Source organism: Maylandia zebra, linkage group LG16, assembly GCF_041146795.1.
Source record: "Maylandia zebra isolate NMK-2024a linkage group LG16, Mzebra_GT3a, whole genome shotgun sequence".
Classification (NCBI taxonomy): Eukaryota; Metazoa; Chordata; class Actinopteri; order Cichliformes; family Cichlidae; genus Maylandia; species Maylandia zebra.
The window spans coordinates 16,395,761-16,423,313 of record NC_135182.1 but is presented as its reverse complement, the minus strand read 5'-3'; the positions used below and the strand labels follow the sequence as shown (position 1 = coordinate 16,423,313).

At 40.6% G+C, this 27,553-nt stretch overlaps 1 protein-coding gene across 5 annotated transcripts; it reads right to left on the bottom strand.

Moving 5' to 3' along the window:
- Positions 1 to 598: 598 nt before the first annotated feature.
- Positions 599 to 27,546, bottom strand: rpgra (retinitis pigmentosa GTPase regulator a). 5 transcript variants are annotated; one of them, XM_076874843.1, is made up of 18 exons: positions 27,376 to 27,546; positions 26,093 to 26,326; positions 22,725 to 22,830; positions 22,408 to 22,577; positions 20,727 to 21,895; positions 15,122 to 15,201; positions 13,719 to 13,844; positions 13,544 to 13,636; positions 12,987 to 13,049; positions 12,740 to 12,898; positions 12,502 to 12,651; positions 12,243 to 12,401; positions 11,593 to 11,748; positions 10,687 to 10,811; positions 9,947 to 10,153; positions 8,117 to 8,672; positions 7,943 to 8,007; positions 599 to 5,265 (listed from the first exon to the last, which is right to left on the bottom strand). In XM_076874843.1, the coding sequence occupies exons 6-18, from the start codon at positions 15,150 to 15,152 to the stop codon at positions 1,984 to 1,986; spliced, it is 5,172 nt and encodes a 1,723-aa protein (XP_076730958.1). In that variant the 5' UTR covers positions 15,153 to 15,201; positions 20,727 to 21,895; positions 22,408 to 22,577; positions 22,725 to 22,830; positions 26,093 to 26,326; positions 27,376 to 27,546; the 3' UTR covers positions 599 to 1,983. The 5 variants fall into 5 exon arrangements, with proteins under 5 accessions (XP_076730958.1, XP_076730959.1, XP_076730960.1 ...); XM_076874844.1 differs by lacking the exon at positions 27,376 to 27,546 and adding an exon at positions 26,721 to 27,344; XM_076874845.1 differs by lacking the exon at positions 27,376 to 27,546 and adding an exon at positions 26,531 to 26,685.
- Between the last annotated feature and the right edge of the window lie 7 nt (positions 27,547 to 27,553).

Below are 27,553 nucleotides of genomic sequence, written 5' to 3'. Positions count from 1 at the left end.
TTAGGTTTGAAAGCCTCACCTTTACTCCTCCAAGCATACCTTTTCTAACATCTGAAACTCCTTGTAAGCACTGTAAGCAGACTTGTGGGTAATTTTTGCAGAATGTTTTTCCCAAAGAAGAAAAACATGTGCATTAAAAAATTAATTATTGTCACTCAAATGCTGTCTTAACAATAACATTTGTCTTATTATTCTAAGCTGAGTGGCCACAAATTACTCATTTTACTCTGCAGCAAGCAGCAGTTTCTAATGAAGGTGCTCTGAAAACCCCACTGTAAAAACTCTGTTCAGCATCAGATAACAGACACAGCTGGTTGATGTAATGGAGCATGTCTGAAGAGCCTTAAAACAGAAATATGTGTGCATATTTAACTTAAGCCCAACTGAATGATGTTTTTGTCTTAAAAACAACACTCACACATCAAAATGCTTTCTCTATTATCTATTATCTTTTTCTATTAACTACACTGTGATCAACACAAGTTTTCTCCTATTTCTGTGTGACATGTTTCAGTACTTCATTGTACACTTTTTGCTGCAAACGTAATATGTTTTGACAAATATGAAATATTCTGAAATAACTGACTCATAAAAAAGCTGTTTTCAGTATTTTATATACATTCATCAGAACAGGTGGAAGACTGGAGCCTAGATATACATTAGAAAATTATACAGTATTCAATTCAAGGCTCTATAATAAATACATAAACACTCTGATTAGGGTTAAGACAATAGGAACATACCATCACCAGTTACTTTTAGGTACATTTGCTAATGACTGTCTTCATGGCATTCCTCAGAGATTTTGATCCACATTGACATGATGGCATCTCACAGTTTGTTAGCTATACATCCATCCAAGTGACTCGTGAGTATAGCAGCGTAATTAGATACACTGAAACCTGGAAATATATGTGTCCATTGAACATAATCATGTTATCTTAAACGTTCATTTGTTTCAACAGCTGCAGCTTTTGAGCTTCTTTGGAACCTAGTGTGTCGTACCTCCATATCATCATTATTATTATTATTAATATATGTCATTCTCAGTGTGTTTTCTTTATAAATATCAATGTCACTCATGTGCAAAATAAGCAAATTCGCAAAACAGTTAAGTCATGTCAAGTCTATGTGTTCACATTTTGGCTTCAGTGCCCTCAAGCTAAGGTTTAAGCTAAGGTTGTCAAGAAGCGCTGTGTGGAAGGCAGGAGCCAGACCCAAAATGCAGGCGCTCAGGCACAAGGTTTAAACACAAAGAACTCAGCTTTATTTGCTGGCAGGGGAAGTCATACAAAACTAAACTGGGGAAAATATGAACTACAACTTACAGAGAGGAACATGAGGAAACACACAGCTTGAGGGACAACACAACACTGACGCAGAGAAACACAGGGTTTAAATACACTGGGAAGTAACGAGGGGAATGAGACACAGAAGGAGAGCACAGCTGGGAGAAATCAGAACTGATGAGACAAGGAAGCAAAGCAGAACACATTCACATAAGACACAGACCTTCAAAGTAAAACAGGAAGTATAACACGGAGACGCGAACTTGACACGGTGGAGACAGCAACTAAGAAACACAGAGACTTACACGGAACAGAGGGGGCACAGAGAAACATGAAGGGCAGGGGATCAAAACTAGAAACCATAGAATAAATCACACGAGTACAAAATACAAAAATCACAAAGAACTAAAAACGCTGGTTCAGGAGACCCAGGATCCTGACAAAGGTAGTGCCAAATACACCACTTTAGTGTTGTTCTACACAGAGCACCACATGGATATCAATACGCACATGAAAATAGTTCTTGACAAAACTTAGACTGCAGTATAAATGGCTTGACTGCCTTGGACAGTGTAAGGGTTTTTGAAAAGTGCTTAGACACACTTGTTATGTGTTTTCAGAGCATAAAGAATAACTCAGACGAACCTCGTGTTTAGCTGAGATTTCTGTGGGTGTGGCTTCACCGTGGGCGTGGTCACTGAAGGTCTAGGTATTGAGGCAGGACATCGTTCCAGAACTGCTGAGAGTCCTCAGCTTTCGCCCCCCCTGCAGCTCTCTGCCTGGTCCTCGGTGCTGGTTTGGGTGCTTCTTTCTGTTTGCTGCTTCTGTCTGGTGGCGGTTTCTGTCGCTTCTCTTTTTTTTTCTTTGCTAATTTTGCTTGGTCCTCCTCTTCCTCATTCTCCTCCTCCTCTTCTTCATTTTCATCTCCTTCTTCCTCTTCCTCAATTCCCTCTTCTTCTGCCTCCTCCTCCTCCTGGTTCTCATTTCCCTTTTCCTTATTCTCTTCATCCCTTTCTTCTTCATCACCCTCTTCCTCACTATCCTCATCTTCATCATCAGTTTCCTCATCATTACCTTTCATGTCTTTCCTTTTTCCTCTTAGCCTTGTCTGTTTTTGCTGTTCTTCCTCTTCTTCCCCTTCCTCCTCACCTTCCCCCTCCTCCTCCTCCCCTTCATCACTCTCTAACAGATTTTTTTTAGCAGGCTCCATGCTTTTATTTTTTCCTTTTGATTTCTCCTCTTCCTCACTTTCATTCTCTTCCTCAGCTTCTTCTTCTTCATCCCCTGTATCCTCCTTCTCTTCCTCAGCTTCTGTTTCTTCGTCCCCTGTATCCTCCTCCTTCTCTTCCTCTTCTTCCTCAGCTTCTATGTCTTCGTCCCCTGTATCCTCCTCCTCTTCTTCCTCTTCCTCTTCTGCAGACTCTTCCTCCTCCTCACTCTCTTCTTTGTCCTCATCCTCTCCATCTTCTGTCTCAGCTTCCCCATCACCTACGGACTCACTTTCTTCCCTTTCCTCACCTCCTTCTTCCTCTTCTTCTTCATCACTTTTTTCATCTTGGAGTTCCTCTTCATCAGCCTCGCTATCTTCTTCTTCCTCTCCCTTATCACTGTCTTGCTCTCCTTCACTCTTATCTGCCTCTTCATCTTCAACCGAGTCCTTCTCCTCATCCTCATTTTCTGTGGAGGCATCATTTTGTTCCTCAGTTTCGCCCTCTTCATCTTCATCATTTTCTTCTTCTTCAGTTTTGGCAGATTCTGCAGTGTCTCCTTCCTCTCCGTCCTCCTCCCCCTCTGACTCTCGGTTCGTGCTCTCATCGCTCTCTGATTCATCACCGCTTTTCTTCTCTTCATCCTCACTCTCCTTCTCTTTATCCTCTTTACTCTCTTCATCACTGGACTCTTCATTTTCACCTTCCTCCTCTTCCTCCTCAGCTCCTTCACTCCCATCAGAGTCACTCAATCCATCACTTGTCTTCTTACTGCTTTCTTCCTCTCCTTCAGTTTCAGCAGCATTAGTTTTATCACTTCCTTCATCTTCATCACTCCTGCTTGTTTTCTCGTCACCCTCTTCTTCCTCAGATACATTATCTTCCTCTCCCTCTCCCGTATTGCTCTCCTCTCCTGTTTCTTTGTCACTACTACTCTCACATTCTTCCCTTTTATCTTCACTGTCACTTCCACTCTCGACATCTTCATTCTTTCCCCCATCCTCAGAATCCTCATCCTCTCCAGATGCCTTGTCGGATTTCTCCTCCACTTCTTTTTGTGAATCTTCCATGTGTTCACCCCTGATATGCTCAGACAGGCCCCCTTTCACTGCCTCCCCCTCTGATGGATCACAACTGCTGTCATCATTTTCTACTTCTTGGGATTCATTTACAGATTCCGATGGAACACCAGCTTGAGCATCTGTCTTCAGGCCATCCTCCGTTTCATTCGAGGAAGAAAAATGTGACAATGTGGAGCACAAGGACGGCTCCGTAACTGCACTCTGCTTCGTGAATTGTCTGACTTTACTGAGCGTTTTAGAGGGTGTCGAGGTGGCTTTGTCACTGTCAGACTGCACACTTGTCACTGCCTCACGAAGGACCTCAATAGCTGCACCTGCAATCCCAGCAACTGGAAGAAGTGACGCTGAATTACTGAGAATTTCTCCCCAATTTGTTTTTCCCCCATTCTTGCCCCAAGTGTCCTCTTCATCTGTTTCAGAAACACGGGAATCCATAACAACAGGCTTAGCGCCTCGCAGGGGTTTTGCAGCTCTAGGAGAATCCACCTCTGGGCTTTGAGGGGAAATTGGGTTACCTCTCACTTCTGTAGGTGTATCCTGCTGAGATGACGGCAGGCTGGAAGCTTCACTCTTTGGTTTAGCCTTCATCTTATTCTCAGAGTCAACATCCCCCTCACCTTTAACTCTGATTTCCTCTTCCTTGCCTCCTCCTCTTCGTTTTGTTTTTGCCCTCTGTTCAGCACCGGATTCCTTTGCCGTCTTTTTGTCCATTATTTTTGACAATTTCTGCTCATCCACAGTTCCACCTTTCATCTTCAGAGTGGCGTCTTTGGCACAATTTAACTCATTTTCCTCACACTTTTCTTTGCTTTCACCTTCAATGAGGGGATTTTCTGCACATTTACTTTGATCCTTGACTGGTGTTGGTTTAAGCTCTTGCAATTTTCCCTTAACTTGCAATGGTGTTTTTCTGGAGACAGATTTCTTGGTTTCAGCCTTAAAAGGTGTTGTGTTTTCTTCCTGTGCTGCTGGCGATTTAGCATCCACTCCTGGTACAGATTTAACCTTGTGCTGATCTTTTGTTAGAGTCGATTTGACTCGCCGTGTCCCCCGACTCGCCACTTCAACAGGTTTGACGTCATCACTTCCCCTCTGAGTTGCTTCATTTTCCTTTACGGCATTTTCTGTGGATGTTAGACTGGCTGCTTGATTCACTTTACTGACCTTGATAGAAGGAGATTTCGGATCTAAAGATGATGATTTCTTTGTCTCCTTTTTTGGGGTCCTTGTCAAGCCTTTCTTCAGAGAGCTGTTATCCTCTTCATTCGGTTCATTACTTTCTCTCAAATCCTCAGTTTTCCTCGTCTTGTGCTTCACTTCAGTCACTCTCTCCTGTGCATCTGTCAGCGTCTGTTGTGTTTTTGTGCTATGCTCTGACGGTTTCCTCTTATCTTGCTGTGATGATTTAAAATGCGGGAGCTGCTTTTGAGCTTGCCTGTTTTCTGAAGGTTTGATGTTGCTGGACTCCTTGGTGATGTTCTCTTTGCTGTTTGAAGTCACTTTGTGATTTTTCTTTGTGCTCTTCAGAGGAGACACTTCTGTCTTCAAGGTGCTGGGGCCCTTCATAAGCTCTGTTGGCAAAACCTTAGGGGAGTTTCGGTCGGTCTTCTCGTTAGTCTGGATCTGTTGTGCAAATGGTTCTTCTTCCTTTACTGCATGTCTAAAAGCTCTGCCCTTTTTCTTTCCCTGTAACAAATCACATAAGGATTCAGAAAGATATAATACGAAAAAGAAAAGTAGATTAAAGAAGGAAAGCTGCACAAGCGGAGCGGCCGTCAGTATAACTGCATATGTAATTTGTTCAATGTTTTATGTGTTTTTAATGCTTTAAATATCATCTTACCTACCTACTGTACTTGCACCCTACTATTATAGACTACTAGAGGTATATTTCAGTGGTTTTCAAAGTGTAAATAGAATGTCAGGGCAGACTCGTATAATTAGTTGCACTGAAGACTTTAGTAGGTGTGCACGAATAATTAGTGTCAGCAGTTTGGTGAAATATATTCCCCTTCTCTTCCCGAGTTATGGCACTGACAAAAAGTGAATGAAAAAAAGTGTTTCTGCTGAAAATTATGATGTCACAGTGAACCCGCCTTTTGACCACCAATGACTGTAAAAGTTCTGTTAAATCTCAACGATTTCAATGTCAATTCATGCTAAATTACACATATATAGATTTCATTTGTAATACCAAGAATCAAGCATAACACCACAAAGTCAAGCTCGGATACAGTCCCAGTGGATTACCTGATGCCAGCATAAATCCACTGTCTGTGATGTCTTAGCTGAAACTTTTCTATATATTGAAGTAGAAAATCTTTCACAGGGTGTCACTGAGGTGCTATTTAATCACACAGCAGCCAGTCTGCCATTGTGAGGTGTTTAAAAACAAGTTCAGCACCTCATAAACCTTCTCTCCAAAATTGATTGTTTTCATTAAATACCTATGTATAATACAATATTTTATTCTCTTGATTACTGATTATTTTAGAAAACATACTGGCAGGGATAGCTCAGTAGGTAGAGTGGTGGTTCGACTCCACTGAACGGCTACCCTGAGGTACCCCTGAGCAAGGTACCGTCCCTACACACTGCTCCCCGGGCGCTACACTGGTGGCTGCCCACTGCTTCACTGGGTGAATGGGTTAAATGCAGAGGAACTATTTCCCTATGGGGACTAACACGCACACTTTACACTTTTACACTGTCTCAGACTGACGCTGAAAAACTAGTTCTAGGCGGGACTACTGTAATTCGTTATAATCAGGATGTTGTAAAAACTTCCTAAAAGGCCTTCGGTTAATCTAAAATGGTGCAGCAAGAGTACTGACAGGGACTAGAAAGCAACAGCATATCTCTCCTATTCTGGCTTCTCTTCATCTGGCTGCCTGTTAAATGCTGGATCGAATTTAAAATCTTTCTCCATGCATACAAGGTGTTGAATAATAAGGCCCCATCTTATCTTAATGACCTTATAGCACTGCATCACCCCAGCACAGTACTGCACTGCCAGACTGCAGGTTTACTTATGGTTCCTAAAGTATTTAAAAGTATAATGGGAAGCAGAGCCATCAGCTTTCAGGCCTCTCTTCTGTGGAACCAGCTTCCAGTTTGAATTCGGGAGACAGACACTATCTCTACTTTTAAGATTAGGCTTAAAACTTTCGTCTTTGATAAAGCATATATTTAGGGCTGGATCAGGTCACCGTGAATCCTCCCTTGGTTATGCTGCAATAGGTTTAGGCTGCTGGGGAATTCCCATGATGCATTGAGTTTCTCTTTTTCAGCCACCTTTCTCACCCACTATGCGTTTATACACTTCTCTGCAATCATTAGTTATTAGTCATCTCTGGAACTCTGCCACTGCGCGTCTTTGTACCATCTTTCTCCCCTCACCTCCAACCGGTAGCGGCAGATGCCAGTCCCTCCCTGAGCCTGGCTCTGCTGGAGGTTTCTTCCTGTTAAAAGGGAGTTTCTCCTTCCCACTGTCACCAAAAAGCTTGCTCATAGGGTCATATGATATGTTTTCTCTGTTTTCTCTGTGTTATTGTAGGGTCTTTACCTTACAATATAAAACACCTTGAGGCAACTGTTGTTGTGATTTAGCATGATATAAATAAAATTGAAATTTCTCTCACACTTAAAACCCACACATGTGAGGACACACATACAGTACTGTGCAAACACAAATACACAAATTTACCCCTGCAGTGAGGACAGGATTGCTGGGGGGGGGGGCACCACATGTTGCAGTAACCCATAGCACACAGCAAAGTAGGAGACTCTTTCTCAACTTGCTTCATCACTGGTTGTGGAAACACTGATGAGATGTGGCAAGATTCCTGAGAACTTTTCCAAAGCACTGCATGTGTGTGTGTGTGTGTGTATCCGTGTGTGTGTTTGTGCATCTAGGGGCTGGAGCCCAAACAAATTTGTGTATCAGCAGAAGCTGTCCAAATATCTGAAACTGGCTGATGAAGATTCATTAGAGATATTCAATTTTATATTTTTCTTCATTGTTTTACCAAGTGGAAAATTTCTTTACACACACACACACACACACACACACACACACACACACACACACACACACACACACACACTTGCAAGAACACACACACATACAGTATACACAGCACGTATGCTGATGTATGCACATTTCCTGGAAAAAGTCAGAGTGTTCTACGTTGCTGCTTCCTGCCCTGCAGTGCATTTAATCCAAACCAGAGAGAAGAAGCCAGAAGAGGAAAATAACAGTCGTCTCACTCTACATTTAAGACTCTGTGGACTATACTGTATTTATCTGCTCTATCTAAGAGAAACCATCGCATAATGAGCCATCAAAAATGTCTTCTCTCACCATATATGGTGAAAAGACTTCTTTCTCCTCCACTTCTTCAGTGATTATTTGTCTCTTAACATTTCCTGAAATAACAGACAAAATTAGGTTAAACAGCTTAAACCCGCTCAAGCATCAGCTAAAAGCTGGCTATAACATTTATTGCCACTTGTTGAAACCATAGAATTCAAGTACCTGTTTGTGTTGGGGCAGAATGTTCTTCCTCCTTTAGATTTTTAATGAAAACATTACTGGGGGGTCTAGTCGGGGTGTAGGGCTCTTTAGGTGGCACAGGAGATGAGAATTTGTTACTTAGAGGCTTCTTAGTGGCTGCTGCTCGGTTTAGTCTAGGCTTTGCAGTCATTTTAGTAGCTACAGGACTGCTGGGGTTTAATTTTGTTATAGACTTTGGTAAAAGCAAAGGAGAGGGCACCTTTTTGCATTTAGACTTAGAAGAAGCAGACGTGGATGCTTTACTTTGAAGCGTGAATGATGATTGTGAATGTGGGGTTGATGCCTTAGAGGATAACAGTGGACTCTGAGGGGATATGGATCGAGATCTGGGGGAGAGAAGTGGGCTTCCTGTCACCTCTGATTTTGGTTTAGGGGATGATGAAGGGGTAGTAGCATCATTTGAAAGGGTTTTCAGAGTTAGGGAATTTCTGGATCTTTGCCGAGATGTGTTGAGAAAGTCAGAGTTAAGCCGTGGGAGGCTCTGAAACTTATCCCCAAACAACTCCACAGAACGAACCTGAAAAATAGGAAACGAGATTCTCGAGTTTAAGTTTGGAAATGCATCTATGGAGCGTCAGCAACCAGTGGCAGATTTGCAGTGTGGTGCAACACTGCCCCCTATTGATATAATACAGGTCATACAAGTTTTCCAAGGGGTTCTGCAAGCATGGGTTTCAAATGTTTAACGTTTTATTATCGCATAAAATACACTTAAATACCTGTTTCATGACTGCACAGGTCAAATAAAAAATAAAAGAAAAAAAATCAATTCCACCCCAACCCCTTTACTGATTTCTTTTTTCAACATGCCTGCATGTTTATCACACTCAGGTCCTCAAATAAAATTTAATATTAGACAAAGATAACCTGACTAATTACAAAATGCACTTTTTAAATTCATTAAGGAAAAAAGGTATCTAAACATGCCTGGCCCTGTGTGAAAAAGTAATCTGCACCCTTGTTGAATCATGAATTAACTGTGGTCAACCACATTTTTTTGGAAGTCTGATCCATCCATTGGAGAGCACCAAGGAGAAAACCACTGCTGATCTAAAACAACACAAAGGTTCGTCTCACTTTTGCCAAAAAACATCTTGAGAACCAGGGGACATGGGAGAAAAAAAAATTAAGACGGACTTTTGCGAGATCTCGCAAAACAAACTCGGGATCTCGCAAAACAAACTCGGGACTCGCAAAAGTTTTAGCCGCATTCTTAACCTCCCGTTAACGGGAGGTTGAGACCTACTACAGCCGGGTGGAACACCGCTTTCCCGGCACATCGTGCCTCGACCTCCCGGTTGGCTTCGAGCCGGCGTCCGAAGAATGCGGCTAAAACTTTTGTGAGATCTCGCAAAAGTCCGTCTTAATTTTTTTTTCTCCCATGTCCCCTGCGGGGCTCCGTAGAAATCCAATGGAGATCCAAAATGCTAGAAAAAAACCCTCCAATGTGGCTGAATAAAAAAAAAATCCTGCAGAGTGGGCTAAAATCCCTCTGCAGAGATGTAAGACTTATTGCCAGTTATCACAAATACGTGAATGCAGTTCTTGCTGCCCAAGTGTGGCACAACCAGTTCTTAGGTTTAGGGGGCGATCATTTTTTCATTCAGGGCCAAATAGATTTGGGTAACTTATTTCCATGAATTAAACTATAACATAAAAAACAATTATTGTAGGGTCTACCTTACAATATAAAGCTCCTTGAGGCAACTGTTGATGTGATTTGGCGCTGTATAAATAAAATTGAATTGAATTAAGTGTTTTAAAAATGAGCAGTAAGTTGAAGGGTCTCACTCTGTCTCGGTGGCGTGCCCGGGCTGAGAGGGCTGAGAGTGGTGATGGTGGAGTTGGACTGATGAACTTGTTTTTAAAGATGATTTTGGTAAAACTTGACTCCAGAAAGTAGTCTGCGATTAAGACATCCTTCTCTGGCACCGCTTCTTGGCTCTCTGCTGGCCTGGGTGTAGCCACGACCAGCATGTGGTGACCACCGCACGACACCTGACGGGGAGAGAGGACACAAGAAAACATCTTTGTTACATTTAGCTGATTAACTCTCAGTCTGCTCTTCACTCATTTACCTGCTGACATACAGGATATTACTCCCTCAAGGCTACAGCAAGATTGTTTTCGAGATTACGTTTGCCTTACTTTGAGAGAAGTTTACCTCTGATGTATCTAAGAATACTGCTCCCTATGAACAATCAGCTGCCAAATAGGAGAAAGCCTGCAGATGCAAAGAAAGGCGATATGATGTGACACTACACGATCCATTCAGAGCTCATTACTCATTAAAAGGCTGATCTCTGAAAGTATCCAGGTGCTGGCTGTGAGCACAGCTTCAGCTGCTCTTCCTGGGGTGATTGGTGAAGAATATTCTGTTATCGATCACTGATGGTGCTGTGGATACATCCTGCTGTAGTAGGCTTCCTGTTACAAGCTGTGGTGCCTCTCATACATTTTATGGCCTTTTTGGAGGGAGTTGACTGATTATGAAGATTACTTTTAAAGCCCTTCACATCACCTTCACTTACTGACTGAACAGCGTATTGAAGAAAACGTGTGCAGAGTGTCGGGCTGAACTGGTTGATGAAGTTTTCCTCCCCTAACCCGAGTTTTCCATGACGACCATCACCAAACGTGTACAGCAGCCCGCTGTCTGTGGAGCAGGGGGAGGATAAATGCATCAAACACAGACTGAAGGTTTTCTATCCTGGCTGAAGTCGTTTTGCTTTTAACACATTTTATAAACAACAAAATCCTTGATTTTTATTTAATTCCCTTTTTAAATGCACATAGGAATGAAAAGTTTGAATACTGAATATTGGTTTTTAGTACATTGTTTGGCTGAAATTAGATTTATCATTTAGTTAACTGACAAAACTTGGATTTATCTACCCCCTCGAAAACTGACTCACATGTGGTGATAATCAACTGAATACCTCTAGAGGCAGACAACATCTGAGAAAGTTTATGAAATTAGTCACTTTAGCAAATTCTAGAGAAAGCTTGTGAGTTGCTGAACTTGCATTTGAACACCTCACAGTGGCAGACTGGCTGCTGTGTGATTAAACAGCACCTCAGTGACATGTTTATGCTGGATGGGGAAAAAAGAGATTCCACTTCGTCTTCATCATCAGTTAATTTGTTTTATTTACCTCACTAATGGTACTTTTAACCTGATTACAGGTTTGTTGCTGTGTGTTTAATTATGCGTGGTACACAAGTCATATGTCCTAAAGAAGTTTGTTTCTTGAACTTATCACAGAAAAACTTTTTTAAATAATTCCTTCCTTAAAGCTTGTAGATATATTATATTCCATTAAAAGAGTTATTATTGGCCTTTATATGCTTTCATATATAAAACATGCATGGACATCTAAAAAGGTGAATGGGAAATGCTACTTTTAAAGTCACAATGACCTTCAAAGATGGCTTACCTGTGACCACAGCTGTGTGGTTCTCTCCACACGCGATGTGTCTGACCTTGCTGTTACAAAAGTGCTGCAGCGCTTTTGGCAAATGAACCTCAAACAGAAATGTTCCGTGGCCCAGCTGACCGTACTGACCTCTGCCGAATGTGTACACGTTCTTCTCTGGCACAGCAAAGCAGACAGAGGGAAAGAACCCTTTTGATTCAAAGCGATGTATAGTACATTTACTCAACTACTGTACAAGAGCACTATTCTCAGGGGAATTTATTTTGATGTTCTTCTTCATTGTGTCTGTGCTACATTTGAGCTGAGATCACTTATTCTGTCCCTTAAAGTGTCTAACATAATCAAACAAGTTGAGTTCTGTGGCAGATTTTAAAGAAGGAAACACGATGTGATCACCACATGTGTTTTACAGTTAAAATCAGCCCTACTTTGATCAGCTGACATTAAATGTTGCATACATATTAATGCATACAGTAAAAGCGATAGTATTTTCTCCTTATTTTTTCCCACAATAATGTGAAAATCATTATCAGGCACACTGATACTTTTGCTTAAGTTAAAGACCTGAATACCTTTTCCATCGCTGTTTAACCAGCTCCTTTCACAGATGTTTTATGCTTTTCTTTAAAAATAACAAATTGTTAGCATACCTGTGAGGACCACTGTGTGCTCTCCTCCACAGCACACTCGGGTGACACGACCCAGGACTCCCTGCACCTGCTGAGGAATTCTGTGATTGGCCAGCTGCTCCTCCTGAAGACCGAGTCTTCCATTCGCACTCTCACCAAACGTGTAGAGGCGACCATAAACTGGGACAAATCCAACACAATAAATGACACAAGTATTGAAGACTGGTTCATTTAACATTGGACCTACTGCAGTGATGCATGTGGCTGGACTGCGTTGTACCTGTCACAAAAGCTGAGTGCTTATACCCACAGGACACCCATATGACTGCTTCTCCAACGTGGACCTCTCTGGGTTCTGCAGCAAATCCCTCGTCCCCAAAAGAAATCTGACCCACAGAGTTGTCCCCCCACATGAACAGCCTCCCATCCTCTACCAACACACATACGTACATACACTTTACATATGCCCAGATCATCTTTTCTAGCAGAGAAACTTATTATATCGTCATTGTTCAAACCTGTTAAGGCGGCTGAGGTGTTGCATCCTGCAGAAAGCATTTTGATTGGTGCCCAGTCGCAGAAGGGGCGGAGCAGGTGAAAGTATGTAGACTTGTCACAATGGCCTAAACCCAGCTGCCCGTCCTGGTTGCTACCTGCACTGTATACACTGCCATGAACTAAATATACAAGTATACTCATTTTGAGGACAACAGTGTTCATGGAAACATCTCTCACGTGTAATTAAATATTTGTTTATTGTCTCACATGTGCAAACAATTGTGTGGTCTCTCCCACAAGCTGCAAGCTTCACCTTCTCAGACTTCAAGGCTGGAAAGGAAATGCAGTAATTATAGTGAGTAAAATGGCTTCAAAATACCACAATTATCTTCTTGTTAATGGACTAACAAATTCTGGTTCTGGTCATTAGTTAACAATTAAAAATAATTCAAATTTATCACACATTTTCTCAACTTTCTGCCTTTTTTGTCTCACATTTTTTTGTCTTTTATGTGATTAGAATCACAATACCAGAGGAAACTATGTGGTCACAATTGCTCCAAGACAGTAAGAACAGTAACAATACAACACAACTGGTTACATACAAGTAATATATAAGTTACAAAATATAACAAAATAGCTTGAATAGATACAAATAGCTCTAATTATAAAGATCCCAGTATATAAAACTGTATTGCACTGTACTCTATATTTTGGGGCTTAGATTAACAAAATAAGTCATGTGGGCTTATTTTTTTTTATGCTTTACACAAAAAATAACTAGTTTGATGCAATATGACCCAGCCACGGTGAAAAATACTAACCTTTCACAGAGGTTGGTTTCCTGGCACTAGGCTTAATTCTCAACCCCAGCTGGCCCCATGTGTTGCCACCAAACATCAGCAACCTCCCATTTTCTGTAACGCCATTGCAGGCACAAAAAGAATGTTATTAGTGAACAATGTCAGCTTTCATTACTAAAATATACATACAGTGTACCTGTGATAACAGCAGAGTGCTCTCCGCCACATGACGTTTTCTTTGGATGGTCATTCTTCAGCCAGAACTTGCTGGGAACATTATTAGCAAAGCTGGTCCTTCCAAATGTGAAAATTGCTCCTGTTTCTGGTAACAGATGGACAAATACAGAGCTGTGCAAAGGTCTTCAGCGACCTCTCTTTTTTGTAATATATATTTTGCTATGAAAATGGGAAAGAGGTGCAGTTATCTATTGAAACATGCAAACATACATGGAAATACACCATTATAAGGCAAAAAACAAGTCTGTGTAATTCTTACAAGCTTGGAAGTTGATATTAGACCACCTTTATTCTTAAACACAGTCTGAACTCTCACAGCCCCAAACCATGACACAGGGTTCACACAGGGTTTTACAGATGGTTGTACCTCTTTCCTGACCTCCTCTGTATTTTGGCAATTATTTGAACGAAAAATTTCATATTTGGATTCATCACTGCATAAGAGCTGCTGCCAGACCAGTTATTTTGCAATTTGACCTCAGCCTTTTCTCCTGGTTTCACTTCTTTAATAATGGCTTCTTGACAGCCACCCTTCCACTGAGAATATTTTTGATGAGACTTCAGTGAACAGTAAATGGATCAGCTGAAGGGCAGATGCATCTCTCAGTTCCTGTGTCAGGTCTTTGCTGGATTTCTCAAGGACATGATTTTCAGATACTGCTTATCTTCTGTAGATGGTTATTAAGCCTGCTACCTTCTTTTATCTTACAACTGTAAAGTTTCCTCAAATTTTTAAGAACACACTGCACACCATGATAAGATCTTTTTTAGGTTTTTGACAAATAGCTCTTTAGGAATCATCTTGTGGTTGCAACAATACTGTTTCATGCCTATCAAATATGTTTTCTTTGACATTTTTTATATGATTTAAGGTGCCAAAGAAATGAGAACAAATTGTGTTTTATGACAAGCTGTTAAATTAGGTGTCTTTTTAATACTTGTGTTTCATAAGTCAGTGTTAACTGGCTTAACAACAATAACAAACAAACAAATAAAAATTAAAATATCCCCCTGAAAACGGTCAGGCATAGAGACTGGACTGAAAATAAATGAAACAGCAGCTAGTGTCCTAAAGAGAACTATTGCTCAAAGACATGGTTTTAGGTGAGAAGCGGTTCAAGAATTTTGCACATTGCTGTCTGTGATTCATCTCTAGAAAGCCCAGGGACAGAAAGTTTAAGTACTTCCCGAACTTAACACCCACTAAATCCCAGCCAAGCCTGCTGTCAGAGCTCAAGCCATTTAAGTATCAGCAGGCTGACAGAAATAGAAACATGCTATCCGTGAGCAAAATGGAGCCTGTGTTAGGTATGATTAGGTGTGCATGAAGCCAAGGGCTTTATAATATGTAGCAAGGCTCACCTGGTATGTCGACATCGGTCTGCCCGGTCATCTTCACTGCTGGCTGTCTCCCTCACACCTCCTCACCTTGCGGCTCCCTGCTGATTAGGTAGATCAAACCCAGGAGGACAGGTGAGAGAGAGGGGGAAAGAGAGAGAGAGGCAGGAAGAGGCTTAGCCACAGGAAGATGCTGCATTACGGTCATTTTATTTTATTATATATTATTGTTCCCCCAAAAAATATTCCCTGCTTCCCCAACAAGAAACTTTGGGTAACCAAAGACATTAAAGCTGTACTGAACAAGAAAAAGACAGCTTTTAGAAACAGGGACAAAGAACAGTTGAAACTGGTGCAGAAGGAGCTTAAAGCCAAGATTGCTGAGGGAAAGGAGTCTTACAGAAGGAAGCTGGAAAGCAAACTCCAAGAAAACAACACCAGGGAGGTGTGGAAGGGAATGTGGACCATTACTGGCCAGAGACAAAAGAAAGGTGTGGGAATAGATGGAGACGTTGAATGTGCAAACAAACTAAATCTGCCTGCGTCTTCTGTCTCCACTCCCAGCTCTTACGATCTTCTCCATTTTCCTCCCCCCTGTCTTGCCCCCTCAGCCTGTCTCTCTTTGTCCCTCTCAGCAGATGAAATCACAAGGGAACTGGGCAGACTCCATTCCAGTAAAGCTGCTGGCCCTGATGGTGTGTGTCCCAGAGCCCTCAGGTGCTGGGCTGCCCAGCTGTCTGGAGTTCCAATTCAAATTTCAAAATGAAATTTTATTTGTCACACACACAACCATACACAGTATGACATGAGGTGAAATGCTTATTGCTGTGCAATGCCCGACCATTAAATTATAGAATTGACAGTAATATTTACAGATTACTACAAAAAATTACAGCTTTAATTTAGAAATTTACAGTAAGATGTGCAAATAACAGTTTATGTAAGAAATTATTAATAAAAAGAAATTATAAATTATAAGAAGCGTGCAAAAGGAAAAACCAGAGTGCGTGTGGAGATGTGAGGTGTGTGAAAGAGTCCAGTATCTTATGTAGTTCATATGTATAATCCACAGATTAAAACAGTTGTTTGGCTAAAAATTGTCGAATTTTTTCCAGGTTCCTGGAAAAATGGAACACGAGTTTTAAAGACAAGGTAGCCAGGGAAGCCAGAGACCTTAAAGAGACTTGTCTTCTAAAAAGATTGCTGAAATCGGCCTTGAACAAAGGAAGGGATTATGCTGATGAGCCAGGTAGTGTCCCAAGGTAACATTTTATTAATGTAGTGATTTTAGTTTTCATTTTTAAAAGTTATTTAAAAAGCAGTAGTGTGCATAATGTGTGTATGGATCACTTCTTTTCTGCTCATACCCTCAACCAGACATGGCTTCTCTTCTTGTTTTGCTGCATCTTCTCACGCCACAACCAGCTGGAAGGAAACGTCCTAAGAAGATGAGTGTTGGATCCAGTTCCACATACTGTGGTTCATGGAACACCTTTTCTTAACCTAAGGGGCTTATAAAGTTATGCTTTTTATTGTGTTTCAGTCCTACCAGAGCCTTGAGGATCACCTCATGAATAATGAAGGAAACCCCCAGCCATATCTCCTGGCCACAGGGACTTAGAAAGCACAGGTTTTCAGCTTCTACATTGTCTTGGATCGGAAGCTTCTTCCATGTCAGTCATGCACATCACTGCGTGCATTTGATGAGCTGTTCAAGTGTCACTTCGTTGACGTGTGAAATATGAAGACACTCTGTCCAGCCTGCACACATTTTTGCAGACCTCTGTGTACAATATTGATGTAGGCACAACAGCGGGAATTCATTCATCTCATCTCATCCCAGAAGATGATTTGCACTGGCATTTGTTGCACATTCTAAACATCGTTTTCCCAATCTCTATCACTGACGGAATGACTGTGTATTTAAAGCACCTGATTATTGTACACCATAGACTCTTTAGAGAACTATACCCATCAAGCAACTTAATTCCAAAACATCATTTCATGGTCCACTATCCGAGGTGCGTTCGAAAGATTGGTCCTCTCATTCATATCTGGACCATGAGATTTGAAGCCAAACACAAATTTTTCAAAGACTGTATTAAGAACCTTAAGAATTTGACTGCACCACTTTCAAGGAAACATCAATTTGCATTAGCTTATCATTGGGAATGTATGAGTTTAAAAGCAGTTGAGTCTGGTCCAGCTAAAATGTGTTTGAAGAATACTCAGAAATTATATCTCCATATCTTCATGTTGATTTAGACCACTGTCAAACTCACACACTGGGTAATGTGTATTGGTGTTGAATATATTGTTGGGCTTTTTGTTTGCACAGGTGTAACATGGTAGACTAATGTGCCTGGATTAATTCATCTCCATATTATTGTGTGAAGCTGCACTGGGTTGGGAGTGGTTGTGTGTGTCACATTTACAGTGAGCCAATGGCTATAATGGAGTTGGACTAATTAGAGGCAGGTGTAATTGATTGCACTGATACATTGGTCTACTTATAGCCCACACTACAAACACTGCTGTGTTAGTTTGTCTCTCTGTGCAGGTATGTAATGTGCTGAAACCTGTTCTGTTTGGGATGGATGGGTTGTGTGCTGTGAATTATATAGTGAAGGTGCTATTTTGTCTCTCTGTATAGGCCAGTGCCTATTATATGCCACAGCCTAAAGGCAGCCGAGTTGCAGAGGCCGGAGTGACCACTGGCTATCTATTTACAGGGTGGTAGGTCTCATAGGACAACTGCTAACCCTGTTCAAGTTAATGTGTGGAGTTCAACTGGCTTTGTGGCATAGCTGGCTCCGGACTTGGACTGTGTGTTTTTACTTGGTCCACAAATGGGACACTGGACTGTTTAATCTGTTACCTTTTGATTATTGTGTTAATAAATTATCTTTTAGAATTTTATTAACTGTCATCGTTTTACCCACGGCTGAGACAGTTGGTCAGACCTAGAATCTTTGTGTGTGTTACACAGGCACTTATGAAAACATGTCAGCTTTCAGCAAGATAGCTTTGATCATTTTGCATGATGGTAAAGCTGTTTTTGTTATGGTTGAGCATGAAACATGTTTCCATGATCATTTTCATGCTTTTCAAGTAAACGAAACCATTCTTAAGAAGATACTGGCCCTAGAAAGGGAGAAATTAAGACCTTTCAAATGTTTTGATGCCCAAATGTTATATGGGTGTGATTCACAATTTCATGTTGTGTCAGAGAGTTGTATTATTTAATTTGTTGGCTTAATGGAGACTTAGTCTTCCTCATGTTAACACTGCATTACAAGTGCTTTCTTTAAGCTTTCTTTAAATTACAAGTTTTTTCTTTAATTCTGTTAGGCCTATATGATCACACGTCTCAACTGTTTAGCTGCCATTATAATAGCTGTTTTAATGGTGAATGTTACACTATTACAATGCTGTTTTAATAAATAAATTCATACATTCATAATAATCAGTATGGTGTTTTTGTAGTATTTTATACCGAAAACCTTTTTTTCATTTGAGTAACACTATAAAATATCAAAATGAACTCTAGTTATGAATTAAATTTTACTCTGTGGTAGTAAAAATGTAACTCAATGAGAGTTTAGTTTTAACTCCTAAAAAGAGTTGAATAGTTACTGTCACTCTGCACTCAAGGTTATTCAGTGGTCACCAGTGTTGGGAAGGTTACTTTTAAAATGTATTCCATTACAGAATACATGCCCCAAAATGTATTTTGTACGTGTTACGTTACTCAATGAGAGTAACGTATTCTGAATACTTTGGATTACTTAATATATTATCATTCAATTCAATTTTATTTATATAGCGCCAAATCACAACAAAAGTCGCCTCAAGGCGCTTCATAGATACAGAGAAAAACCCAACAATCATATGACCCCCTGTGAGCAAGCACTTTGGCGACAGTGGGAAGGAAAAACTCCCTTTTAACAGGAAGAAACCTCCGGCAGAACCAGGCTCAGGGAGGGGCGGCCATCTGCTGCGACCGGTTGGGGTGAGAGAAGGAAGACAGGATAAAGACATGCTGTGGAAGAGAGACAGAGGTTAATAACAGATATGATTCAATGCAGAGAGGTCTATTAATACATAGTGAGTGAGAAAGGTGACTGGAAAGGAAAAACTCAATGCATCATGGGAATCCCCCGGCAGCCTACATCTATTGCAGCATAACTAAGGGAGGATTCAGGGTCACCTGGTCCAGCCCTAAATATATGCTTTAGCAAAAAGGAAAGTTTTAAGCCTAATCTTAAAAGTAGAGATAGTGTCTGTCTCCCGAATCCAAACTGGAAGCTGGTTCCACAGAAGAGGGGCCTGAAAACTGAAGGCTCTCCCTCCCATTCTACTTGCTGTTTACAACTACATGAATGTGATTTATTACTATTACTGAAGGTCCGCGGCTCATAGCCGAAAACTAGCTTTACTTTGTTGCCCGGGTCAGGTTTGCTAGCGAGAGACAGAGAAAGGCTGCTCCAACGGAACTTATTGTTTCAGAGGAAAACAGGAACACCGCGTACAATTGAGTCTTAATAGCTTACTTACAACTGGGCTCATCAGGCACTCTTCTTGGCTGCAGTGGTTATTATTATTATTATTATTATATTTACATGCTTCCAGCTAGAGCTGGGCGATATGAGATTTTTTCATATCACGATATGTTTTTTTCATTTCAGGCGATAACGATATCTATCACGATATAAGCCAAATAACTATATTTGTAAGATTTAAATGTGCCGTTGCTCACAAGTAAAATGTGAAATAATCAGCAGCTTGTTTTGATTTAAATATTTATTTCCCATAATAAGTTCAACAGGGTAGATGTACTTAAGGAACATGAGACTTTTTCAGATAAATAAAGGCAAATATTGCAAACTACACAAAAGGCAGCCGCTAAAGCGTTTAAGTTTCAAAATAGAACAAACGAAACAGACTAAATTGTCAATTCCACTTAGAAACAAAGTATTAATTCTAAAAATAAATCTTAGTTTGTTTTACAGAAGAACAGACAAAACTAACTTTTGTCAATATCAAATAAACTGAGAACTAAAAGGAAATTCTCAATCTCTCCTTGTTGTATAGCTGAGCTTTTCAAACAGTTTTAACAGTTACTTTAGTCTGACAAAAGCCGAATGACGAATTAGTGCTTCCAGTCAGAGACTGAGGCTACGTCCACACGTACACGGGTGTTTTTGAAAACTGAGATTTTCCGTTTTCGTTTTAAAAAAAATAATCCCATCCACACATAAAGGCAGAAATGAAGGAAAACGCTGCTATGAACATGCCAAAGCAGCAGGTGGCGCTAGATTCCTAACCGTGCAGAAATGTTGGCCAATCAGAAGTCTAGAAGCCTCGGTGGGAAAAAGTAAACAAAGCTGCGGCATAGAAGCAGAACCGAGTCGTATGTGTGGACGGACAGTAACTGTGTGTATATGTAAGCATTTAAACACTGCAGAGAGTAGAATTAACAGTATTGTAGAAATTCATTTCACCGAAACAATAACGTGGCGCACAGTGTGACGCATGCACCAGTTTATTGTATTTCCAGACTTGCTTTCGGCACAATTTACAGTGCACGCTACTCTGTTTTTTGTCAGACTTGAAATAGCCGAAATACCTTCACACTACGGAACTTCTATGGCTCTTCCGTTCGACAATCTCTCCGGCATTGGAACCATCATCTGTTTTCTCTTCGGTCACGCTCGGTTGATTTTTCTAGTCGGCACACTCATTTCCCCCATTATGTGCTGGCTCCATTACCCGCTGGCTGCTTCCCAAACAAACACACGTGCGGCTTGGCACTTGTGCTGTACGTAACAAGTCACGCGACGTGACGCTGCGGCTGTGATTGGTTCGGCTCTGCGCTACTTAATTTGGATTGGCTGACCTTTTTTTTTTTTTTTTTTTTTTTAGAGGACAAGAGCGGCGAGGTCTATCGCGATAGCTTAATTTCTCTATCGAGTAAAAGTTATATCGCGATACATATCGTTATATCACCCAGCTCTACTTCCAGCTCCCGTTTCTGCTCAGTGACAGCTCGTACTTTTCCTTTTTCTCCCTCCTCGCGCTCACAGACACATAACGGGTATGGCAGTCCATTCTCGCTGCAGCACGGACTACACTGCCCATGAGGCTACATTCTTTAGGGCTATACAGTCATTGGGCTATGCCTGTAGCATTCTGCCTATTAGCTTAGCACAACAACAAGGCGCTCTCTCACCCAGGAAACACACAGTCGCAGAGAGACCGCAGACCAATAGCGGTGGTTTTGTTTATTAACTTCACCATTCACATAAAAGTTCGCCTCATCACTGAACAAAATCTTCTGCGTGAACTAAGGGTTCTGTTCCAATTTTTGTTTTGCCCATTCTGCAAATTCTGTGCGCTGATCTGGGTCATCCTCGTTGAGATGCTGCAGTAGCTGGAGTTTGTAAGGGTGCCATTTGTGAGTAGCCAATATCCACCAAAGGGATGTTCGACTAATGCCACTCTCCAGTGACATGCGGCGAGTGCTACGCTGTGGGCTCTTGCTGAATGAAGCTAGGACAGCCACTGATGTTTCTTCATTAGTGACAGTTTTCTTGCGTCCACATTTTGGCAAATCCAACACTGAACCAGTTTCATGAAACTTAGCAAGCAGTTTGCTAACTGTAGCATGGGAGATGGGTGGTCTCGTAGGGTGTCTTGCATTGAAATCTGCTGCAACGATCCGGTTACTGTGTTCACCAGATATCAACACAATTTCGATCCACTCCTCACGTGTTAACCTCTTCGACATGTCAATGGCTGTGAACAAAGAGAAACTTGCAAATAACTCATGAAAGAATAAAGTTAAAGTTAACACTTTCAATTCTCTTAAAACTTTGTCACCAACTTTGAAGACAACATCTCTCGTCATCATTTTTATTTTGCTCTGTTTTTTCCTGTGCTTTGACCACACTGTCCTTCACCAGTTTCAACAGCTTTTGAATGTCTTGCGAAAGCAATGTCTATTATTACTATAATCTGTGTAAGACACACAGATCATAGATAAAAGAACTGAGAAATAAAGTGAAAATTAACATTAAGTGTCTTTGGTAAGGTTTTAAGACAATGCGTTTCTGGTACAGCTTCAGTGTATCTTGGGATTGATTGTACATGAAGAAAACTTATTGGGGGATGGAACAATCCATAAAAATATTCAGTGGTGTAGTGCTTTTATGCATGCATGTATTGAAACTGATCTGCCTGTGCCTCAAAAACTTACACAGGTTCTTTGTGGGATTTTCATGTAGTTTGTCACAGACAGAAAGACATACCATGTACTCTTCTGGGATTTCGGCTGGATAATGAGCCTCTCTGCCAAATATCAGGTAATATGGTGAGTATTTGGTGGTCATTTGCTTTTTAGTTCCAAGGTCCAAACATCACAGCATCCAGATACTCAACCCACAATTCTGGATGGTCACCAACAACCTTACAGAGGCCTCTGACAATGAAAGCACATGGAAAACATTCATATGAAAGATCATTTTAATTTTTTAATAGTTAAATGTCATGCATTAATGTTTTAGTTGAAGTGAATCCCATAAAAGTATAACATGTTATGCATTAAGCTGCATGCACTCCAATTTACCTCTGAATGGTGCCATTCATTCTCTCCGCCAAGCCATTGTTTGTGGGTGATAGAACGAGCAGAGGCTTCTTTTAATGTTTAACAATCTGCATATCCTTCTGTTGAGCTGCAAAAGCAAGTAATATACACTGACTATAAGCACATTACAATAAGAATTTAAATATACAACAGTCATACTAATATCTCAAAAAGAGATTTATAAAGACCAGAAATGGAACCATTTTCAAAAAGGTAATCAAATATGTGTCTGAAGGAAACGGTTTCCAGGGCCTAATCCGTGGATCGACTTCCTTCGAGGCGTGGACGTCTATCAGCAGAGAATGTACCTTCACCTATCAGCAGAGAATGTCCCTTAGTCTGTAACACAGTCAAATATATTCTCAAGTAATATTCAAGCATGCCATTCAGCGTGTTAGTACGAGCTCGGGAGCAGCTTGGGAGAACAAGAAAACAGAGACTGCTTCAGGTTGTCTTCCCAAATTGACTCAACTTTATTCACAAGTACAACAGTTTATATAGAGGGTAAAATTCATGAGACAGCAGATTATCAGTTTAAACCAGTACAGACCAAGATAAGGCAGCGTCTTCCTGCCCTTGGGTGAAGAAGCATCCTTTGTGTAGTTTATCAGTTCAGATACAATTGTGATTATCTCAGCGACATATTTTCAAGGCACAAAACGAAGAGTTCTTACATTAGTGAAATCTGAAACAAACCATTTGGCCTTCAACAGGCGTCTCCTAAAAGATTAAGAAACTAATGTAGCTGAGGGAGTGATCTCTGTGGTATTTCAACCTTGTACCAGCCTGTGATTCTCACACATCAATTCTTGGGTCAAAGAGAAAAATAACTAAAACAAAGGGGCCTTATTGAATGACAGAGTTTTCCTGCATAATGTCACTATAAAACAATATCCAGTAAATGCTCCCATGGTGCTAAAATACCTAACAGTTCCACTCTTTTTTTATTATTATTTTTTTAAAATAATAACTCAAATAGAAAGGAAAAATCACAAATGTAATAACATAATATAAAAAGCAAATCATAAAATGTAATAGTTCACAACCTAATGTTCAATATACACATCAGGAACATCATTGGTAACATCTGGCACATCCTCAGGATCAATTTGTGCCAATTGCAAATACATTGAAGTAGCTGTACTGGTAGCTATATGGGTTATCATTGAGCATACACAGGGTATCACACAACAGGCAATAATCATCAAAAACAAAATAATACATGCTACAACTGTTACAAAGGCTACAATTAGTTCCTTCCATTTTCCAAACGTGTCCTGCATCCACTTGTCTAGCCACTGACCGTGACCTGTATTGGCTCTTAGTTCTATCTGCAATGCTTCAAGTTTATTCATAGTATTTAGTATTTAGTATTTATTTATTTATTGTCATTGTCAAGAACAATGAAATTGCGTTTGGGGCTTCCATACAACCCAAAAAAAAGAAGAAAATAATAAATACCCCTTAAAACCCAAGTGTACATATTTAACCCAGTGTGACTCCAATGCAATAAGACAATCCTTAGCAATAATGTTCGTAGATAGCTTGTGTGAATGAACCGTCAGGGGCGGTATTATTGGGAATGAAAGTACAGCAAACATCTTCAAACATAGCACAAACACCTCCTTTCTCAGCTAACAGCATATCTAAGGCCATTCTATTTTGCATGGTCATTAAGGAGGTAGCAGACATCTGTTCTCCTAGGGCTTTAAGGGCCGTATTGGTCAGATTGGTGTGTCTTTGCTGATTGTAATAAACATAATTGATCCAGCCTACATTTTTGTTTACCTGTATCCACGGTAGTATTGAGGCGAACCCTGCTGATATTTCTCCTTGTGCCTTTAATTCATTTGGTATCCCGCGTGGAACTCCTATAGCATCTATGTAAACGTTATGTGAATAAGCGGCGCGTTTCGTCCGTCTGCTGGATACAGGCAGATCCGAGGTTTGTTGTATCAGTAGTTCTTGAGCTAAAGTTACTAGACCACAGGTGCCGGTCCAATTAACAGGTAAGGCTAATCTAAGAGTATTATTGCACATCCAATAAGCATGTGGGATTGGTCTGGTCAGGCGCGAAGCTGTAAAGCCTTTTAATATGCCTCCCCAGTACGAGTCGTTTAGTGTGTTGGGCGAATGCAGGATTGTTGAGTTATCTGAATGCGTACTTATAGATGCATGTATATAAGAAAACATATGTCTATATTGTGTCCTGTCAACACTCGCTGCTAGCCATGTTTCGTTACAGCGTGCTCCTGGAGAGTCAGAAAAGAATGTATAGTTTTGTGCGTCATAATTCATGTTTTCAAGTTTTGGTCAGTGTATGCATGTCATCAAGATATTTGGGTGATGGCGCACCTGTGTTGGGGGCGAAAGAGGTTCAGTGCGGTCTTCGGGGCGCTTCATTGGGTTGCAGGGGTGGATAGGGTTGTCAATCATGCTAACATCCTTACTAGAGACTTGTCCTGTGTATATGAATAAACAATCTAAAGGACTTAGTTCTACTCGCACCGCTTCAATCAGGGTTACTGTTAAGGGCCCCTTTTTATCATTTTTGAATAGCATCTTTGTTAAGGGAAAACCTGAAATTGGATATCCCACTATTACCTGTTCTGGATTACCCTTTGAACAGACATAACAATTACGGTTTCCTAAATCACGAGCGGCTATTCTGGCATTTTCATACCAGGCGTTAGTTCCTGTTCTAGGGGGTGCATAAAATGGTTTATTGGTGGTGTCTGTGTTGCTTTCTACTGATTTTAGAGAACGTGACGAGTGTACTAGGTGGGTGTCTTGCCAAGTGGAGCATGAGGTATTGTCAGCAAAATGTGGCTTGCAGAAATGTGAACAGGGTTGCAGTTTACAATACGAAATAGTAAATAAAAATCCTAAGGTTAATGCAGTAGATATGATTAATAACCTAAATATATAAAAAACACAGTTCTTCAGTCGTCTCCTGGCCTGGGGTGAAGAAGCATCCTTTGTGTAGTTTATCAGTTCAGATACAATTGTGATTATCTCAGCGACATATTTTCAAGGCACAAAACGAAGAGTTCTTTCATTAGTGAAATCTGAAACAAACCATTTGGCCTTCAACAGGCGTCTCCTAAAAGATTAAGAAACTAATGTAGCTGAGGGAGTGATCTCTGTGGTATTTCAACCTTGTACCAGCCTGTGATTCTCACACATCAATTCTTGGGTCAAAGAGAAAAATAACTAAAACAAAGGGGCCTTATTGAATGACAGAGTTTTCCTGCATAATGTCACTATAAAACAATATCCAGTAAATGCTCCCATGGTGCTAAAATACCTAACAGTGTCCAAATATTTTTGCCAAAGACTAAAGTACTTACAGAATTGACAAATTTTTTGCCTTGGTCACTGAGAATCCTTTTTGGTGCTTCGAACTGGTGGACAAATTTTATGAGACAGTTTGTCACATCCTTGGCTGATTTCGACCTCAAAGGGTGTGCTTGTGGCCATTTTGTGAAATAGTCAATAAAAACACAAATATACTGATGTCCGCTGTTGGTTTCAGTAGGTTTCCCAATAATGTCCATCCCAACCAATTAAAATGGCTGAGAAACCTTAAAAAGAAAAACATAGTTACATTAATTAATTGTTGCAGCACTTGCCTGACAAACTGCACACTGGGAAACCTAATCAAAAACAAAAGCAATTCAGTAAGAAACACAACAGTAAATTAATTTGAGAGATACAGAAACATTGCTATGTTCATCTTAAAATAAGTTAGCTGTAGTAGAATTACAGAGTTTCTTTTGAGTACCCACCCAATTATTGACGTCCAATGACATCCCTGGCCAGTAGAAACGCTTTGAAATGGCTTCTCTTGTTTTTGTTTAGGTCAAAGAAAGGTCAAGCTAATTAAGACTAATTAAGACTACACATTTTGCCATTGTGTGTGTGTGTTAATATATGTATTGATGAGGTTTATAAACGCTACGAAGTTGCTGTTATTACCTTCAATGTCGTAAATAGCAGCTTTTCTTCGGAGAAGAAATTTCTCTTTTTTCGTGAAAAGCGCTGGATACTCGCGTTTTAGTTTATTTGCAACCAAACTCTTGTACTCGTCTGGTTCCATCCTCTTGTGGTGTTGGTTATAAAATAAATTGTTATCTTCTCGTTAGCTCAGAGGAACTCGGGTTTTCACAACGTGAACTAATTTGAATAATTAACGAGGAAACCCACGTGACCTAAGATTTTGGAAAAATGTGTCAATGTTGGAGTCGAATAGGCCTACGAAAGGTTGCCCAAAACTGACTTGCAAATTTTTGAAAAGCCCTGTTACTGACAAAGACGTGTATATTTATATGTTTTTTTTATTTAAATTATTTATTGTCAAAGAAAAACTGCTAACGTTTATTATTGATGGAGAGGACACACATTTTGGCAGACGCTGCCACACAGCCTGATAAAATCTGTACCCCTCTATAACCTTTGCTGGGAGGAAGAAATCCTCTCCAGAGTTACTGGGGTTATTGGTTATACTCTGATTTATTTTGCAAATAAACTCCTTCGTGATAGCACCGCTAATGTGCATTACAGAAATGTAAACCATAGTATCAACGTCTTTGTTTGGACAAACTATTCCCAGCAGATACTGGGAAGCACTTACTTCAATAGTCTTCCGCACGGCACATTACAATGTCACGAAGTTAGTATTAAAATCCATTCACGAATCGAGTCTGTTGTTTGTTTTCCAGGTTTACGCTTTATTGCGCGGATTGCAGATCAGTGACAAGTAGCGTACAGAAACGAAGCTGGGCAAGTGGCTCCTCCTCCTTTGCGCGCTC

What these genes read in the sequence shown, in the direction of transcription:
- rpgra (XM_076874843.1), bottom strand. Translation starts at nt 15,152, where the DNA reads ATGACCGGGCAGACCGATGTCGACATACCAG. An exon ending in GCACACAGTGGTCCTCACAG is followed by an intron (nt 11,749 to 12,242) that starts GTATGCTAACAA and finishes TTGCTGTGCCAG; the next exon opens with AGAAGAACGTGTACACATTC. An exon ending in CCACACAGCTGTGGTCACAG is followed by an intron (nt 10,812 to 11,592) that starts GTAAGCCATCTT and finishes CCTGCTCCACAG; the next exon opens with ACAGCGGGCTGCTGTACACG.